The 17,848-nt window shown below is 49.0% G+C and overlaps 1 protein-coding gene across 4 annotated transcripts in view; it reads left to right on the top strand.

The window, feature by feature from the left end:
• Window positions 1-249: 249 nt before the first annotated feature.
• scfd1 (sec1 family domain containing 1) overlaps window positions 250-17,848 on the top strand; it is a 568,533-nt gene continuing 550,934 nt past the window's right edge. Inside the window, exon 1 of one of the 4 annotated variants that reach the window (XM_072488067.1) lies at window positions 250-376. In XM_072488067.1, coding sequence (XP_072344168.1) covers window positions 346-376 — 31 coding nt within the window. In that variant the 5' untranslated portion in view covers window positions 250-345. The remainder of the gene's footprint in view (window positions 377-17,848) is intronic. The other 3 variants (XM_072488091.1, XM_072488100.1, XM_072488076.1) reach the window with 3 other exon arrangements.

Genomic DNA, 17,848 nt, shown 5'->3' on the forward strand with positions numbered 1-17,848 from the left:
CTCCCTCTTTCCCCCCCCCCCCCCCCCCGAACTGACTAACATTTGCCATTCTCCTGCTAGTCAACACATTTTTTATTGAGAAAATTGTTTGGAAAACTACGGGTAGTGTTTTCATGCTATATCCTGTAATATTGTGGGACTCATAGAATCCCGTTCCAGTGACGTATTATTTAATTCAAAGTTTAGGTAAAACGAGTGAGTCTCCTTTCAGACTCCGACAAAGTCCGTCAGTACTTTGTGTGCAAGTCGTCTGCAGGGCCGCTTTCAGGGCTATTACGGTATGGCGCAGAACGCGAGCCGGAACTGCCACGTCATCCTGAGCGGCCTCATCGAGCCAAAGTAAAAATGGCGGCGTCCGTGCGAGACAAGCAAACTGGTGAGTAGCCGCTTGACAACAGTCTGTGTCAGTGTCTGCACAATTTGGAGGTCGTGATTGGAAATCTTAACACGCTGACAAAGCTATGTTGTGAAAAAGTAACAATGACAGTGTAGCACCGCTCGACTGCTGTGTCAGGCCTAAGACAGTGACATGAATTGAGATTGATGGTCTGAATGTGAAGGCAGAAGTGGAGTTGCTGACGTTGGCAGCAGGCGCATTTGTGCATTATTGTATCACGTCTAAAGACGTTGGTTCTTTAGACATATGTATATTTCTATGGATGGCGGTATTTGTGTGTTAACAGGAAAGATTACTTTGTTCGACATAATCTGAGTTAAGACCATAAGACACAGGTGCAGAATTTGGCCATTTGGTCCATCGAGCCTGCTATGCCATTCGATCATAATTGATGTTTTTCTCATCCCTGTTCTCCTGCCTTCTCCCCATAACCCCTCATCCCCTTATTAATCAAGAACCTATCTTGTGTTTATTGACCCTGGGGCAACACGGACTGCAACTGGATGCAGTAAGACTGTAAAGCAGACACCAAACTTAGACGTTGGTTCAATACGATTTATTGAACTTCTGTAACAAGGCACACAGCTTGCTGTGGGTTGACACTCTACTACTCTAAGTGTGCTAACTCTTAACTAATTCGACCAGGCTAGCCCTGAGCCACGTGTAGATGGTGCTAACTAATATACACCCACTGACTGTCACTACAGTTGTCACCAGTGGAAAGCGGTGGAGTGTTGATGCCTCATGTGTTTTTATAGTAGGAAGCCCCCCTCTAGTATTCTGTCTAGTGATTGGTTGTGTTCTGTCCTGTGTGTTGATTGGCTAACTTGGGTGTCTATCACTGCCTGTCTTTACCTCATGATTTGTGAGTGCATATTATGGCATGCCCCATTTAAAAAAAAAATGTTGTTGGTTGCTTAGGAGCATATACGACATATTGAATTTACAGTGCAGAAGGAGGGCATTCGTCATGTTACAGTATTCATGACCCATACGCCTTTACTTGGCCTGTTCAAGGAGGATACTGCCGATAGCTTCGGCCAGGATCCAACGGTGGACTTTGCTGTTGACGGAAAACGTACAGATATAACTATTTACAGCGAGTGAATGCATATGTACATGTAAGGTGTCTAGCGTGCAGATACAGAACAATATGTACAAAATAAATGTCTGCAAGTCCAATCTCTGCGGCTGGCGCCGGATCCGTGTCGATCGCCGGAGAGGTGGAGGTAGGGACGACGGCGCCTTGATAGGCAGGATTGCAGCCAGAGTGGTGCCCTCGTGGAGCGAGGTGTCCGGAAAAGGCATAACGACAGCTGGAAAAGTGAGATTCGGTGGTGGGCAGGCAAGTTTGCGTCGTGCCCTTCTGTTGTGCCTGACAATGGAGCCATCAGCCATGCAAACCACGAACGACCTGGGAGCAGCCTGTCGAACAACAACAGCTGGAGATGACCCAACCTCCATCAGGTAACTTGATTTTAACAGCATCTTCCAGAGAGAGCACGGGCAAATCAGTAGCATGAGCATCGTATGTCAGCTTTTGCCGGTTTCTGAGTTGCTGCACCTTTTGCAGCACTGGGAGGTGATCCAGGTCTGGTAAATGAATGGCTGGAACAGTCGTCCGCAGGTCACGATTCATAAGGAGTTGTGCTGGAGACATACTGGTGGACAGAGGGGTTGCTCTGTACGCCAGGAGTGCAAGGTTAAAGTCAAAAGCTGAGTTTGCAGCCTTGCAGAGCAATTGCTTCACGATATGGACCCTTTTTTCAACCTTCCCGTTAGATTGCGGCTGGAGGTAATGTGCTTGAACTGATACAGCTTTGCGAAGTTGGACCAGTCTTGGCTGTGGAAGCAGAGACCGTTGTCACTCATGACAGTGAGCGGAATACCATGCCTGGCAAATGTCTCCTTGGAGGCCTTGATGACAATCCTTGATGTGAGGTCGGACAGTTTCACCACTGGTTCGAAAAGTAATTGATAATGAGCACATAGTTGCGACCATTGGCGTGAAAAAGGTTGATTACCACCTTGGACCAGGAAAAGGTCACAAACTCGTGTTGCTGGAGTGTTTCTTTTGTTTGAGCAATCTGGAAACGCTGGCAGGTCGCACAATTGAGGACCATGTTGGATATGTCCTGGCTGATTCCAGGCCAATAGACACCATGCCGGGCCCTGCGCCTGCATTTCTCGATACCGAGGTGTCCCTCGTGGATCTGTTTGAGCACTAAGCTCTGGAGGCTGCGAGGAATAACGATACGATCTAGCTTGAGGAGGATCCCCTCGACAACTGTTAGGTCGTCCTTGACATTAAAGTTTGCAAGGTGATGCATGACCCGTTGCAGAAGAGGGTCCTTGGCAGCCTCTTCTTGAATGTTGACCACTCTTTCGTCTGAGGCCGGGAGGTTGCTGGCCCACAGTTGCACCTGTGCCTCAATTTGGTGGATGAAGTCGATCTGTTCACCGGGTGAGGTGATGACGCGCGACAGGGCGTCCGCAATGATTAGTTCCGTACCCGGTGTGTAAACCAACTCAAAATCATACCTGCGGCGACGAAGGAGAATGCGCTGAAGCCTGGGCGTCATGTCATTCAAGTCCTTATGAATGATATGGACTAGGGGTCTGTGGCCAGTCTCTACTGTGAAGGTTGGTAGACCGTAGACGGACCATAGACGTAGTCATGGAACTTTACAATGCCGGTTAGGAGGCCCAGGCACTCTTTTTTTCAATCTGAGCATACCTCTGCTCAGTGTGAGGAAATGAACAGAAAGGCATGATGGGTAGTTAGGCCAAATTAGGAGTAAAATCTTAATGTGCAGCCTGCAAGTGGGATTCAAGGCAGGAAGAGGGGGATGGGTAGTCATTAGGACCGGTTCTTTGTGCAAAAGATGCTGCAAAGGATGCTGGGTGAGAGGGGACACCCCTGCCTCGTCCCTTGGTGTAGCCGGAAATACTCTGACCACCTTCTGTTCGTGGCCACACTCTCCAAAGGGGCCTCATATAGCAGCCTCACCCACCTGACTAACCCCTCCCCGAACCCAAACCTTTTCAACATGTCCCACAGGTACCCCCATTCCACCCTATCAAAGGCCTTCTCCACATCCATCGCCGCCACTATCTCCGCCTCCCCTTCCATCGCCGGCATCATTATAACATTCAAGAGCCTCCATACATTGGTATTCACTTGCCTCCCTTTCACGAACCCCGTCTGATCCTCGTGTATGACCTGTCCTCTATCCTCATGGCCAAAACCATTGCCAGCAACTTTGCATCTACATTTAGGAGTGAGATCAGCCTATATGACCCACACTGTAGGGGATCCTTGTCCCGCGTCAGGATCAGGAAAATCAGCGCTCTAGACATCATCGGGGGCAGAGCCCCCTCTTCCCTTGCCTCGTTAAAGGTCCTTACCAACAGCGGGCCCAGCAGGTCCGAATACTTCTTGTACAATTCAACCGGGAACACATCCGGCCCCGGTGCCTTCCTCGCCTGCATGTTCCCTATCCCTTTGACCAACTCCTCCAACGCAACCGGCGCCCTCAACCCCGCCACCTGCCCCTCCTCCACCCTCGGAAACCTCAGCCAGTCCAGGAAACGACCCATCCCTCCCTCCTCCAGTGGGGGCTCAGACCGGTACAGTTCCTGTAGAAGTCCCTGAAGACCCCATTGATACCCACCGCACTTCGCACCATGCTCCCTCCTCCATCCCTAACTCCCCCGATCTCCCTAGCTGCCTCTCGCTTCCAAAGCGGGTGCGCCAGCATCCGGCTCGCCTTTTCTCCGTATTCATATACCGCCCCCTGCACCTTCCTCCACTGCGCCTCCGCCTTCCTGGTGGTCAACAAATCGAACTCCGCCTGGAGGCTACGCCGCTCCCTAAGCAATTCCTCCTCCGGGGCCTCCGCGTACCTCCTGTCCACCCTCACCATCTCCCCCACCAACCTCTCCCTCTCTCTCCTCTCCCCCCTCTCCTTGTGTGCCCTAATGGAGATCAGCTCTCCTCTGACCACCGCCTTTGGCGCCTCCCAGACCACCCCTACTTGCACCTCCCCATTGTCATTAGCCTCCAGGTACCTCTCTATACACTTCCGGACCCGCCCGCTCACCTCCTCATCCGCCAGCAACCCCACCTCTAGGCGCCACAGCGGGCGCTGGTCCCTCTCCTCCCCCAACTCGAGGTCCACCCAGTGCGGAGCATGATCAGAAATGGCTATCGCCGAGTACTCCGTATCCTCCACTCTCGGAATCAGCGCCCTGCTCATGACAAAAAAGTCAATCCGGGAGTAGGCCTTGTGGACATGGGAGAAGAATGAAAATTCCCCGGCCCCCGGCCTCACAAACCTCCATGGATCCACCCCTCCCATCTGGTCCATGAACCCCCTCAGCACCTTGGCCGCCGCCAGCCTCCTGCCCATCCTAGACTTAGAGCGATCCATTGCCGGGTCCAGCACCGTGTTGAAGTCTCCCCCCCCCCCCCCCCCTTGTCAGGCCCTCTGTCTCCAGGTCCGGAATCCGGACCAGCATACGCCGCATGAACCCCGCATTGTCCCAAATCGGGGTGTATATATTGACCAACACCACCCGCTCTCGCTGCAGCTTGCCACTGACCATCACATACCTACTGCCAGTGTCTGCCACAATGCTCGACGCCTCGAACGACACTCTCTTCCCCACCAAGATCGCCACCCCCCGATTTTTTTGCATCCAAACCTGAATGAAACACTTGGCCTACCCACCCCTTTCTCAACGTTACCCAATCCGTCGCCCTCTGGTGCGTCTCCTGGAGCATGGCCACATCCGCCTTCAGCCCCTTCAGGTGCGTGAACACCCGGGCCCGCTTGCCCGGCCCATTCAGTCCCCTTCCAGGGTATCAGCCGGACCAGGGGGCTACTCGCCCCCCCCCTCCCCTGCCGGCTAGCCATAGCCCTTCCTAGGCCAGCCACATGCCCGCGCCCCCCGCACGACCCGTTCCCCACAGCAGCAGACCCCTGCCCCGACGACCTCTACCAACTCCAGCAGCAACCCGTGTCTCTCTCTCTCTCTCTCTCTCTCTCTCTCTCTCTCTCTCTCTCTCTCTCTCTCTCTCTCTCTCTCTCTCTCTCTCTCTCTCTCTCTCTCTCTCTCTCTCTCTCTCTCTCTCTCTCTCTCTCTCCCTCCCTCCCTCCCCCCAAGCTAGGTCCCCCCCCTAGCTGCATTGTTCCCCACATTGCACTCCCGTAAGACAGCTGATTCCTCCTGACCCCGGCCACTCCTGCCGCTCCATCGACCCCCCCCACTCCATTCCACTCCCAGCACGGGAGAAAAGCCCACGCTTCCCAGCTCCAGACCCGCACCTTCAATCCTAAGCGCGGGAGAAAGCCCGCGCTTTCCCCTCGCCCGGCCCCACCACCTCTGGCGCAGCTCCCTTTCTAGGCCCGGTCCCACTACCCCAACTCAGGCCTCTCTCTTTCGCGCTCTTCCCCCCCCCACCCCCTGCGGGGCCCCATCACCCATACCGACCATCAACCCCCCAAGCAGTTTACCTACTCCACGAGCCCGCCCGGCGGACCTAATCAAAACAATGCCCAATCAACCCCCGAAAAACAAAGAACCCCCCCCCCTCGAAACACAACACAACAATCCCCAACCATCCCTCCACCGCGACCCCTCATCCCCGACCCTTAGTCCGAGTCCAGTTTTTCGCCCTGAACAAAGGCCCACGCCTCCGGGGACCCACAGACGCGCCGGCTACAGCATACCGAACTTCGCCCCCTTCCTGTGCAGCACTGCCTTCGCCCGGTTGTAACCAGCCCTCCTCTTCGCCACCTCCGCGCTCCAATCCTGGTAGATCCGGACCTACGCGTTCTCCCACCCCCTTCTTGGCCCACCTTAACACACACTCTCGATCAGCAAACCGGTGGAACCGCATCAGCGCCGCCCGTGGCGGCTCACTGGGCCTGGGCCTCCTCACCAGCACTCGGTGGGCCCCCTCCAGCTCCAAGGGCCCCTGAAAGGCCCCCGCTCCCATCAGTGAATTCAGCATGGTGACCACATAGGCCCCCAAGTCCGTTCCCTCCAGCCCCTCCGGGAGACCCAGGATCCGCAGGTTCTTCCGCCTCGACCGGTACTCCATCTCCTCGAACCTCGCCTGCCATATCTTGTGGAGCGCCTCGTGCGCCTCCACCTTCACCGCCAGGCCCAGGATCTCGTCCTCGTTCTCCGAGACCTTCTGCCGGACCTCCCGGATTGCCACCCCTTGGGCCGCCTAGGCCTCCAGCAGCTTATCCATTGAAGCCTTCATCGGCTCCAGAAGCTCTGCTTTCAGTTCCTTAAAACAGCGCTGGAGAAGTTCCTGCTGCTCTTGCACCCACTGCCTCCACGCTGCCTGGTCTCCGCCCGCCGCCATCTTGGTGGTCCTCCCTCGCATCTTTCTTTGCTTCAATGCCACTTTTTTAATCGCCCCACTCCTGGTCCAATCCACTATCGGGGGAATGTTGCTGTCCCCTTCCCACACTGGGAAACGTCGAACAAGCGCCGTTACGGGCCCTAAAAAGAGCCCAAAAGTCAGTTTTTAGCGGGAGCTGCCGAACATGCGACTTAGCTCTGCTTAGCCGCAACCGGAAGCCCCCCCCCCCCCCCCCCCCCCCCCCCCCCCCCCCCCCCCCCCCTCTAGTGTTCTGTCTAGTGATTGTTGTGTTCTGTCCTGTGTGTTGATTGGCTAACCTGGGTGTCTATCACTGCCTATCTTTACCTCATGATGTGTGTGAGTGCATATTATGACATATCTCTGTCTTATAGACACTCAGTGATTTAGCCTCCACAACCCTCTGCGGCAAAGAGTTCCACAGATTTACCATCCTCTGGCTCATCTCGGTTTGAAAGATCGTCCCTTCAGTCTGAGGCTGTGCTAGATTTAAAAAATGTTTCAGTCACGTCTCTATGGTGCCTAGTAATTGTCAGTTATTTGTGTATGGTATGATTGGTAATATCACACTTCTCTGACTAAAATTGAATTTCACTTTCATACTCATTTGCAAATATGCACATCCACAACAGCACATGTTACACCAAGAAAAAGTGGTCCTTTATGCAGGGGCCCCACCAATTTCCTCCTTTGCCTCCCTCAGTATTCTGGGGTAGATCCCATCAGGCCTTGGACTTCTCCACCTTAATGTTTTTCAAGATGTCCATCACCTCCTTTTTGATATCGACATTACCCAGACTATCGACACACCCTTCCCAAGACTCATCATCTACCAAGTCCCTCTTTTTGGTGAATACTGATACAAAGTACTCATTTAGTAACTCACCCATTTCCTCTGGCTCCACACATAGATTCCCTCCTCTGTCTTTGAATGGGCCAGCCCTTTCTCTGGCTACTCCCTTGCTCTTTATATACGTATAAAAAGCCTTGGGATTCTCTTTAGTCTTTTTTGCAAATGACTTTTCATGACCCCTTTTATCATAGATTATCATAGAATTTCCAGTGCAGAAGGAGGCCATTCAGCCCATCGAGTCTGCACCAGCTCTTGAAAAGAGCACCCTACCCAAGCCCACACCTCCACCCTATCCCCATAACCCAGTAACCCCACCCAACACTAAGGGCAATTTTGGACACTAAGGGCAATTTATCATGGCCAATCCACCTAACCTGCACATCTTTGGACTGTGGGAGGAAACCGGAGCACCCGGAGGAAACCCACGCACACACGGGGAGGATGTGCAGACTCCGCAGAGACAGTGACCCAAGCCGGAATCGAACCTGGGACCCTGGAGCTGTGAAGCAATTGTGCTATCCACAATACTACCGTGCTGCCCCTCCTTTTAGCCCTCCTTAAGTTCCTTCCTACTTTCTTTATATTCTTCAAGGGTTTCATCTGTTCCCAGCCTTCTAGCTCTTACGAATGCATCCTTTTTCTATTTGACGAGGCTCACAATATACCTTGTTATCCAAGGTTCTCAAAACTTGCCATGCTTATCCTTCATCCTCACAGGAACATGCTGGTCTTGAATTCTTATCAACTGATGTTTGAAAGACTCCCACATGTCAGATGTTGATTTATCCTCAAACAGCCACCCCCAATCTAAATTCTTCAGTTCTTGCCTAATATTGTTATAATTAGCCTTCCTCCAGTTTAACACCATCATCCGAGGACTACTCTTATTCTTATCCACAAGTACCTTAAAACTTACTGAATTCTGGTCACTGTTCCTGAAATGCTTCCCTACTGAAATTTCGACCACCTGGCAAGGTTCATTCGCCAATACCAGGTTTAGTATGGCCCCTTCCCTCGTTGGACTATCTACAGATGTTCCAAGAACCCTCCTGGATGCCCCTTACAAATTATGCTGCATCCTAGTCGAGCAAGGGAACCGTGGTTTACTAAGGCAGTCGAAACACTTGTCAAGAGGAAGATGTGACATGAAGGTTCAGTTAGAGCGCTTGAGAGTTACAAGTTAGCTAGGAAGGACCTAAAGAGAGAGCTAAGAAGAGCCAGGAGGGGACATGAGAAATCTTTGGCAGGTAGGATCAAGAATAACCCTAAAACTTTCTATAGATATGTCAGGAATAAAAGAATGACTAGGGTAAGAGTAGGGCCAGTCAAGGACAGTAGTGGGAAGTTGTGCCTGGAGTCCGAGGAGATAGGAGAGGTGCTAACTGTATTCACACAAGAAAAAGACAATGCTACTAGACTAGAAGGGCTTGAGGTTCATAAGGAGGAGGTGTTAACAATTCTGGAAAGGGTGAAAATAGATAAGTCCCCCGGGCCGGATGGGATTTATCCTAGGATTCTTTGGGAAGCTAGGGAGGAGATTGCTGAGCCTTTGGCTTTGATCTTTAAGTCTTCTTTGTCAACAGGAATAGTGCCAGAAGATTGGAGGATAGCAAATGTTGTCCCGTCGTTCAAGAAGGGGAGTAGAGACAACCCCGGTAACTATAGACCAGTTGCTTCTGTTGTGGGCAAAATCTTGGCAAGGTTTATAAGAGATAGGGTGTATAATCATCTGGAAAGGAATAATTTAATTAGACATAGTCAACACGGTTTCGTGAAGGGTAGGTCGTGCCTCACAAACCTTATTGAGTTCTTTGAGAAGGTGACCAAACAGTTGGATGAGGGTAAAGCAGTTGATGTGGTGTATATGGATTTCAGTAAAGCATTTGATAAGGTTCCCCACGGTAGGCTACTGCAGAAAATACGGAGGCATGGGATTCAGGGTGATTTAGCAGTTTGGATCAGACATTGGCTAGCTGGAAGAAGACAAAGGGTGGTGGTTGATGGGAAATGTTCAGACTGGAGTCCAGTTACTAGTGATGTACCACAAGATTCTGTTTTGGGGCCACTGCTGTTTGTCATTTTTATAAATGACCTGGAGGAGGGCGTAGAAGGATGGGTGAGTAAATTTGCAGATGACACTAAAGTCGGTGGAGTTGTGGACAGTGCGGAAGGATATTACAAGTTACAGAGGGACATAGATAAGCTGCAGCGCTGGACTGAGAGGTGGCAAATGGAGTTTAATGCAGAAAAGTGTGAGGTGATTCATTTTGGAAGGAATAACAGGAAGACTGAGTACTGGGCTAATGGTAAGATTCTTGGCAGTGTGGATGAGCAGAGAGATCTCGGTATCCATGTACATAGATCCCTGAAAGTTGCCACTCAGGCTGAGAGGGTTGTTAAGAAGGCATACGGTGTGTTAGCTTTTATTGGTAGAGGGATTGAGTTTCGGAGCCATGAGGTCATGTTGCAGCTGTACAAAACTCTGGTGCGGCCGCATTTAGAGTATTGCGTGCAATTCTGGTCACCACATTATAGGAAGGATGTGGAAGCATTGGAAAGGGTGCAGAGGAGATTTACCAGAATGTTGCCTGGTATGGAGGGAAGATCTTACGAGGAAAGACTGAGGGACTTGAGGCTGTTTTCGTTAGAGAGAAGAAGGTTAAGAGGTGACTTAATTGAGACATACAAGATGATCAGAGGATTGGATAGGGTGGACAGTGAGAGCCTTTTTCCTCGGATGGTGATGTCTAGCACGAGGGGACATAGCTTTAAATTGAGGGGAGATAGATATAAGACAGATGTCAGAGGTAGGTTCTTTACTCCGCGAGTAGTAAGGGTGTGGAATGCCCTGCCTGCAACAGTAGTGGACCCGCCAACACTAAGGGTATTCAAATGGTCATTGGATAGACATATGGACGATAAGGGAATAGTGTAAATGGGCTTTAGAGTGGTTTCACAGGTCGGCGCGACATCGAGGGCTGAAGGGCCTGTACTGCGCTGTAATGTTCTATGTTCTAGCAGTAAGTGAGAATCCCTGTCAATGTAGGGGAAGTTAAAATGATCAACCACTATAACCTGTTGCTTTTACATCTTTACAAAATCTGTCTACATATCTGCTCCCCTATCTCCCACTGGCTGTTGGGATGCCTGTAGTAAGTCTCGAACATTGTGACTGCACCCTTCAGATTCCTGAGCTTTACCCATATTGTCTCATTTCATGAGCCCTCCGATGTGTCCTCCCGCAGTACAGTTGTGATATTATCCTTAACCAGTAATGTAACTCCCCCACCACTTTTACATCTTCCTCTATTTCGTCTGCCGCATCTAAATCCTGGAACATTTAATTGCAAATCCAGTCCTTCCCTCAACCAAGTCTTCGTAATAGCAACAACATCATAGTTCCAAGTACCAATCCAAGCTCGAGGTTCATCTGCCTTACCTGTTATATTTCTCGCATTGAAACAAAGACACTTCAGACCACCAGTCCCGCTGTGTTCAGCAACATCTCCTTGTCTGCTTTTCCTCTCAGTCTTACTAGCCCTATTCTCTAGTTCACCCTCCGTTATTTCACCTTCTGATCTATTGCTCTAGTTCCCACCTCCCTGTCACACTAGTTTAAACCCTTCTGGGTGACGCTAGCAAATCTTGCGGCCAGGATATTTGTGCCCCTCCGGTTTAGATGCAACCCGTCCTTCTTGTACAGGTCCCACCTACCCCAGAAGAGATCCCAATGGTCAAGAAATCTGAAAACCATCCCTCCTACATGAGCTGTTTCGCCAGGTGTTTAGCTGCACTATCTTCCTATTTCTAGTCTTAATGGCACGTGGCACAGGGAGTAATCCTGAGATCACAACCCGAGAGGTCCTGTTTTTTCATTTACTACCTAACACCCTGAGTTTCCCCTGCAGGACCTCGTCCGTCTTCCTGCCGATGTCGTTAGAACCAATGTAACCTCTGGCTGATCACCCTTCCTCTTTAGAATGCCCCTGCCCGTTCAGAAACAACCTGGACCCTGGCACCAGGGGGGCAACATACCATCCTGGAGTATCTTTCATGTCCACAAAAGTGCCTATGTCTGCCCCTGTCTATAGAGTCCCTTATAACTATTGCTGTTCTGCGCTTTGTCCCTCCCTGCTTAACAACAGAGCCAGCCGTGGTGCCACTTGCTGGCTGCTGTTTTCTCCTGATAGGCCATCCCCCCCAACAGTATCCAAAATGGTATACTTGTCAGCGAGGACAGCCACAGGGATTTTTGCACTGATTTCCTGCCCCTTCTAGTGGTCACCCATCTATTTGCCTGCACCTTGGGTGTGACCACATCACTAAAACTCCTGTCTCTGATGCTTTCCGCCACCTTCATGTTCCTGAGTGCATCGAACTGCTGCTCGAACCGATCCATGCGATCTGCGAGGAGCTGCAATTGGGTACACTTCCTGCAGATGTAGTTGTCCGGAATGCTGGAAACTTCACGGACCTCCAGCATCTCACAGGCGAAACACTTAACTCATCTCACTGACATTTTTAGCACTTATTAATGAATTGATTTGAAATAAATACTTATTAAATTCCTACTAAATTAAGTTACAATTAACTGTATGGTCTCTCGCGCTAATTCTACTAAAAGTATTAAATGTGAAATATAGTAATCTCCTACCTCCAGTTTAGTTACTCCTCTAAGTTAATTAGTTAGGCTTAATTAGTTTATCAATGTTTTATTTTCAAATTCAGTGCAGATTCCCTACCATCCAATCAGGTCACAGCTTTATGGTGATGTCACTTTTTCAGTTTTGTTTTCAGTTTTTGTCACGCGAGTTAAGTTCCTCGATACTCACTGCTCTATTACTCCGCCCTCCAAGACTGCACCCCGGAACTAGGCCGCTTATCTCCACCCACCTCGCGCTCTTTTACTCTGTCTCCGCCATTCTCTTTTACTGTGTCTCTGCCGCTCTCCTCGTGCTCTTTTACGCTTTGTCTCTGCTGCTCTCCTCCCACTGTTTTACTCTGTGTCTCCGCCACTCTCCATGTGCTCTTTTACTCTGTGCCTCTGCTGTTCTTCTCACGTTCTTTTACTCTGTGTCTCTGCTGCTCTTCTTGTGCTCTTTCACTTTCTGCCTCCGCCACTCGCCTTGCTCTCTTTTACTCGACTGAAATTTTTGTATCCTCATTGGCTACAGGTGAGGTCGCAGAGGACTGGAGAATAGCCAATGTCGTTCCTTTGTTAAAGAAGTGCAGCAAGGATAATCCAGGAAATTATAGGCCGGTGAACCTTACGTCATGGTAGGGAAATTATTGGAGAGGATTCTTTGGGACAGGATTTATTCGCATTTGGAAACAAATGGACTTATTAACAAGCGGCAGCATGGTTTTTTTGTCAGGTCTCACTAACTTGATTGAATTTTTTGAGGGAGTGATAAAGATGCTTGATGGAGGTAGGGCAGTGGATGTTGTCTACATGGACTTCAGTAAAGCCTTTGACAAGGTCCCTCATAGCAGACTGGTACAGAAGGTGAAATCATGTGGGATCAGAGGTGAGCTGGCAAGATGGATAGAGAACTGGCTTGGCCGTAGAAGACAGAGGGTCGCAGTGGAAGGATGCTTTTCTGATTGGAGGGCTGTGACTAGTGGTGTTCCACAGGGATCAGTGCTGGGACCTTTGCTGTTTGTAGTATATATAAATGATTTGAATTTTTTTTTAGTTTGCGGATGACACAAAGGTGAGTTGCGGATAGTGATGAAGATTGTCAGAGGATATAGCTTAGTTGGAGACTTGGGCGGAGAAATGGCAGATGGAGAGAATCTCGGACAAATGCATTTTGGAAGGTGGGAAATATATAGTAAATGGCAGAACCCTTAAGAGTATTGACAGGCAGAGAGATCTGGGTATATAGGTCCAAAGATCACTAAAAGTGGCAACGCAGGTGGATAAGGTAGACAAGAAGGCATACGGCATGCTTGCCTATATCTGTTGAGGCATTGAGTATAAAAATTGACAAGTCACGCTGCAGCTGTACAGAACCTTAGGCCACACTGCATACAGTTCAGATCGCCACACTGCCAGGAGAATGTGGAGGCTTTGGAGAGAGTACAGAAGAGGTTTGCTTCGTCTGGAGGGTATTGGCTATGAGATGCGGTTGAATTAATTCGGATTTTTTTCACTAGAACCACCTGCTAGAAGTTTATAAAATTCTGAATGGCATGGACAGAGTGGATAGTCAGATGCTTTTTCCCAGGGTGAGGAAAAGTCAATTATAAGGGGACATAGGTTTAAGGTGCGAGGGGCAAAGTTTAGAAGAGGTGTGGGAGGAAGGTTTTTTCACAGAGGGTGATAAGTGTCAGGATCTCACTGCTGGTGGAGATATCTTCTCAGACTGAAGGGACGATCCTTTAAAACTCAGATGAGGAGGAATTTCTTCAGCCAGAGGGTGGTGAATTTGTGGAACTCTTTGCCACATAAGGCTGTGGAGGCCAAATCACTGAGTGTCTTTAAGACAGGAGTAGAACCTATGGGGGGAAGGCAAGAAAATGGAGATGAAAAACATTATCAGTCATGATTGACTGGCAGAGTAGACGCGATAGGCCGAATAGCCTAAGTCTGCTCCTATGTCTTATGATAGAAGAAGGTACGATAATGATGTTTATGAAGCAGCTTGACAAATACATGGAATAGGTTAGCAATAGAGGGATGTGGACCCTGGAAGTACAGAAGGTTTTAGTTTAGACAGGCATCAAGATCGGCACAGGCTTGGAGGGCCGAAGGGTCTGTTCTTTGTTCTTTGTTGTTCATTGCATAAAACAACAAGCTATTGGAGTTTAAAAAAATACATCCAATTTGCCTTTCGTAACAATTGAATTCACCTTATGCTGTTTAAATTTAAAACTGCTTTCTACAAGCAGGTAATTTTGCTGTTGAGTGGCAGCACAGTAGTACAGTGGTTAGCACTGCTGCCTCATGGCGCCGAGGTCCCAGGTTCGATCCCGGCTCCGGGTCACTGTCTGTGTGGAGTTTGCACATTCACCCTGTGTCTGCGTGGGTTTCACCCACATAACCCAAAGATGTGGACATGCTAAATTGCCCCTTAATTGGAAAAGAGAATTGCTTAAAATAATTTTGCTGTTGAGAAAAATTCCTTTACCTGCTTTATGGACGTTACTCAGGTTGATGTTCAGCAAGGAAAGCTTGATACTCCATTTTATTCAGTTCACAAATTTTATTTTTATTCTTCAGACTCCCATTTGGTTGAGAAACATGGAAATAGGAGAATGAGTAGGGTATTCGGCCCTTCGAGAAAGCTCCACCATCATTATGATCATAGTTGATCACCCCCCCCCCCCGACCCTTTTGCCCCAAGAGTTACATCTTGGATAGAAGAGGGGCAGAAATGGTTGTTGGAGGTCCCTGGTTATAGATGTTTCAATAAGATTAGGGAGGGTGGTAAAAGAGGTGGGGGGGGGTGGCATTATTAATTAGAGATAGTATAACAGCTGCAGAAAGGCAGTTCGAAGAGTATCACCCTATTGAGTAGTATGGGTTGAAGTCAGAAATAGGAAAGGAGCAGTCACCTTGTTAGGAGTTTTCTATAGGCCCCCCAATAGTAGCAGAGATGTGGAGGAACAGATTGGGAAACAGATTTTGGAAAGGTGCAGAAGTCATAGGGTAGTAGTCATGGGCGACTTTAACTTCCCAAATATTGAGTGGAAACTCTTTAGATCAAATAGTTTGGATGGGTTGGTGTTTGTGCAGTGTGTCCAGGAAGCTTTTCTAACACAGTATGTAGATTGTCCGACCAGAGGAGGGGCAATATTGGATTTAGTACTGGGTAATGAACCAGGGCAAGTGATAGATTTGTTAGTGGGGGAGCATTTTGGAGATAGTGACCACAATTCTGTGACTTTCACTTTAGTAATGGAGAGGGATAGGTACGTGCAACAGGGCAAGGTTTACAATTGGGGGAAGGGTAAATACGATGTTGTCAGACAAGAATTGAAGTGCATAAGTTGGGAACATAGGCTGGCAGGGAAGGACACAAGTGAAATGTGGAACTTGTTCAAGGAACAGGTGCTACGTGTCCTTGATATGTATGTCCCTGTCAGGCAGGGAAGAGATGGTCGAGTGAGGGAACCATGGTTGACAAGAGAGGTTGAATGTCTTGTTAAGAGAAAAAAGGTGACTTATGTAAGGCTGAAGAAACAAGGTTCAGACAGGGCATTGGAGGGATACAAGATAGCCAGGAGGGAACTGAAGAAAGGGATTAGGAGAGCTAAGAGAGGGCATGAACAATCTTTGGCGGGTAGGATCAAGGAAAACCCCAAGGCCTTTTACACATATGTGAGAAATATGAGAATGACTAGAGCGAGGGTAGGTCCGATCAAGGATAGTAGCGGGAGATTGTGTATTGAGTCTGAAGAGATAGGAGAGGTCTTGAATGAGTACTTTTCTTCTGTATTTACAAATGAGAGGGGCGGTATTGTTGGAGAGGACAGTGTGAAACAGATTGGTAAGCTCGAGGAAATACTTGTTAGGTAGGAAGATGTGTTGGGCATTTTGAAAAACTTGAGGATAGACAAGTCCCCCGGGCCTGACGGGATATATCCAAGGATTCTATGGGAAGCAAGAGATGAAATTGCAGAGCCGTTGGCAATTATCTTTTCGTGCTCACTGTCAACAGGGGTGGTACCAGGGGATTGGAGAGTGGCGAATGTCGTGCCCCTGTTCAAAAAAGGAACTAGGGATAACCCTGGGAATTACAGGCCAGTTAGTCTTACTTTGGTGGTAGGCAAAGTAATGGAAAGGGTACTGAAGGATAGGATTTCTGAGCATCTGGAAAGACACTGCTTGATTCGGGATAGTCAGCACGGATTTGTGAGGGGTAGGTCTTGCCTTACAAATCTTATTGAATTCTTTGAGGAGGTGACCAAGCATGTGGATGAAGGTAAAGCAGTGGATGTAGTGTACATGGATTTTAGTAAGGCATTTGATAAAGTTCCCCATGGTAGGCTTCTGCACAAAGTAAGGAGGCATGGGATAGTGGGAAATTTGGCCAGTTGGATAACGAATTGGCTAACCGATAGAAGTCAGAGAGTGGTGGTGGATGGCAAATATTCAGCCTGGATCCCCGTTACCAGTGGTGTACCGCAGGGATCAGTTCTGGGTCCTCTGCTGTTTGTGATTTTCATTAATGACTTGGATGAGGGAGTTGAAGGGTGGGTCAGTAAATTTGCAGACGATACGAAGATTGGTGGAGTTGTGGATAGTAAGGAGGGCTGTTGTCGGCTGCAAAGAGACATAGATAGGATGCAGAGCTGGGCTGAGAAGTGGCAGATGGAGTTTAACCCTGAAAAGTGTGAGGTTGTCCATTTTGGAAGGACAAATGTGAATGCGGAATACAGGGTTAACGGTAGAGTTCTTGGCATTGTGGAGGAGGAGAGAGACCTTGGGGTCTATGTTCATACATCTTTGAAAGTTGCCACTCAAGTGGATAGAGCTGTGAAGAAGGCCTATGGTGTGCTCGCGTTCATTAACAGAGGGATTGAATTTAAGAGCCGTGAGGTGATGATGCAGCTGTACAAAACTTTGGTAAGGCCACATTTGGAGTACTGTGTACAGTTCTGGTCGCCTCATTTTAGGAAGGATGTGGAAGCTCTGCAAAAGGTGCAAAGAAGATTTACCAGGATGTTGCCTGGAATGGAGAGTAAGTCTTACGAGGAAAGGTTGAGGGTGCTAGGCCTTTTCTCATTAGAGCGGAGAAGGATGAGGGGCGACTTGATAGAGGTTTATAAGATGATCAGGGGAATAGATAGAGTAGACAGTCAGAGACTTTTTCCCCAGGTGGAACACACCATTACAAGGGGACATAAATTTGAGGTGAAAGGTGGAAGATATAGGAGGGATATCAGAGGTAGGTTCTTTACCCAGAGAGTAGTGGGGGCATGGAATGCACTGCCTGTGGAAGTAGTTGAGTCGGAAACATTAGGGACCTTCAAGCAGCTGTTGGATAGGTACATGGATTACGGGAAAATGATATAGTGTAGATTTATTTGTTCTTAAGGGCAGCACAGTAGCATTGTGGATAGCACAATTGCTTCACAGATCCATGGTCCCAGGTTCGATTCCGGCTTGGGTCATTGTCTGTGCGGAGTCTGCACGTCCTCCCCGTGTCTGCGTGGGTTTCCTCCGGGTGCTCCGGTTTCCTCCCACAGT

The sequence above is a fragment of the Scyliorhinus torazame genome, chromosome 2 (assembly GCF_047496885.1).
Source record: "Scyliorhinus torazame isolate Kashiwa2021f chromosome 2, sScyTor2.1, whole genome shotgun sequence".
NCBI lineage: Eukaryota > Metazoa > Chordata > Chondrichthyes > Carcharhiniformes > Scyliorhinidae > Scyliorhinus > Scyliorhinus torazame.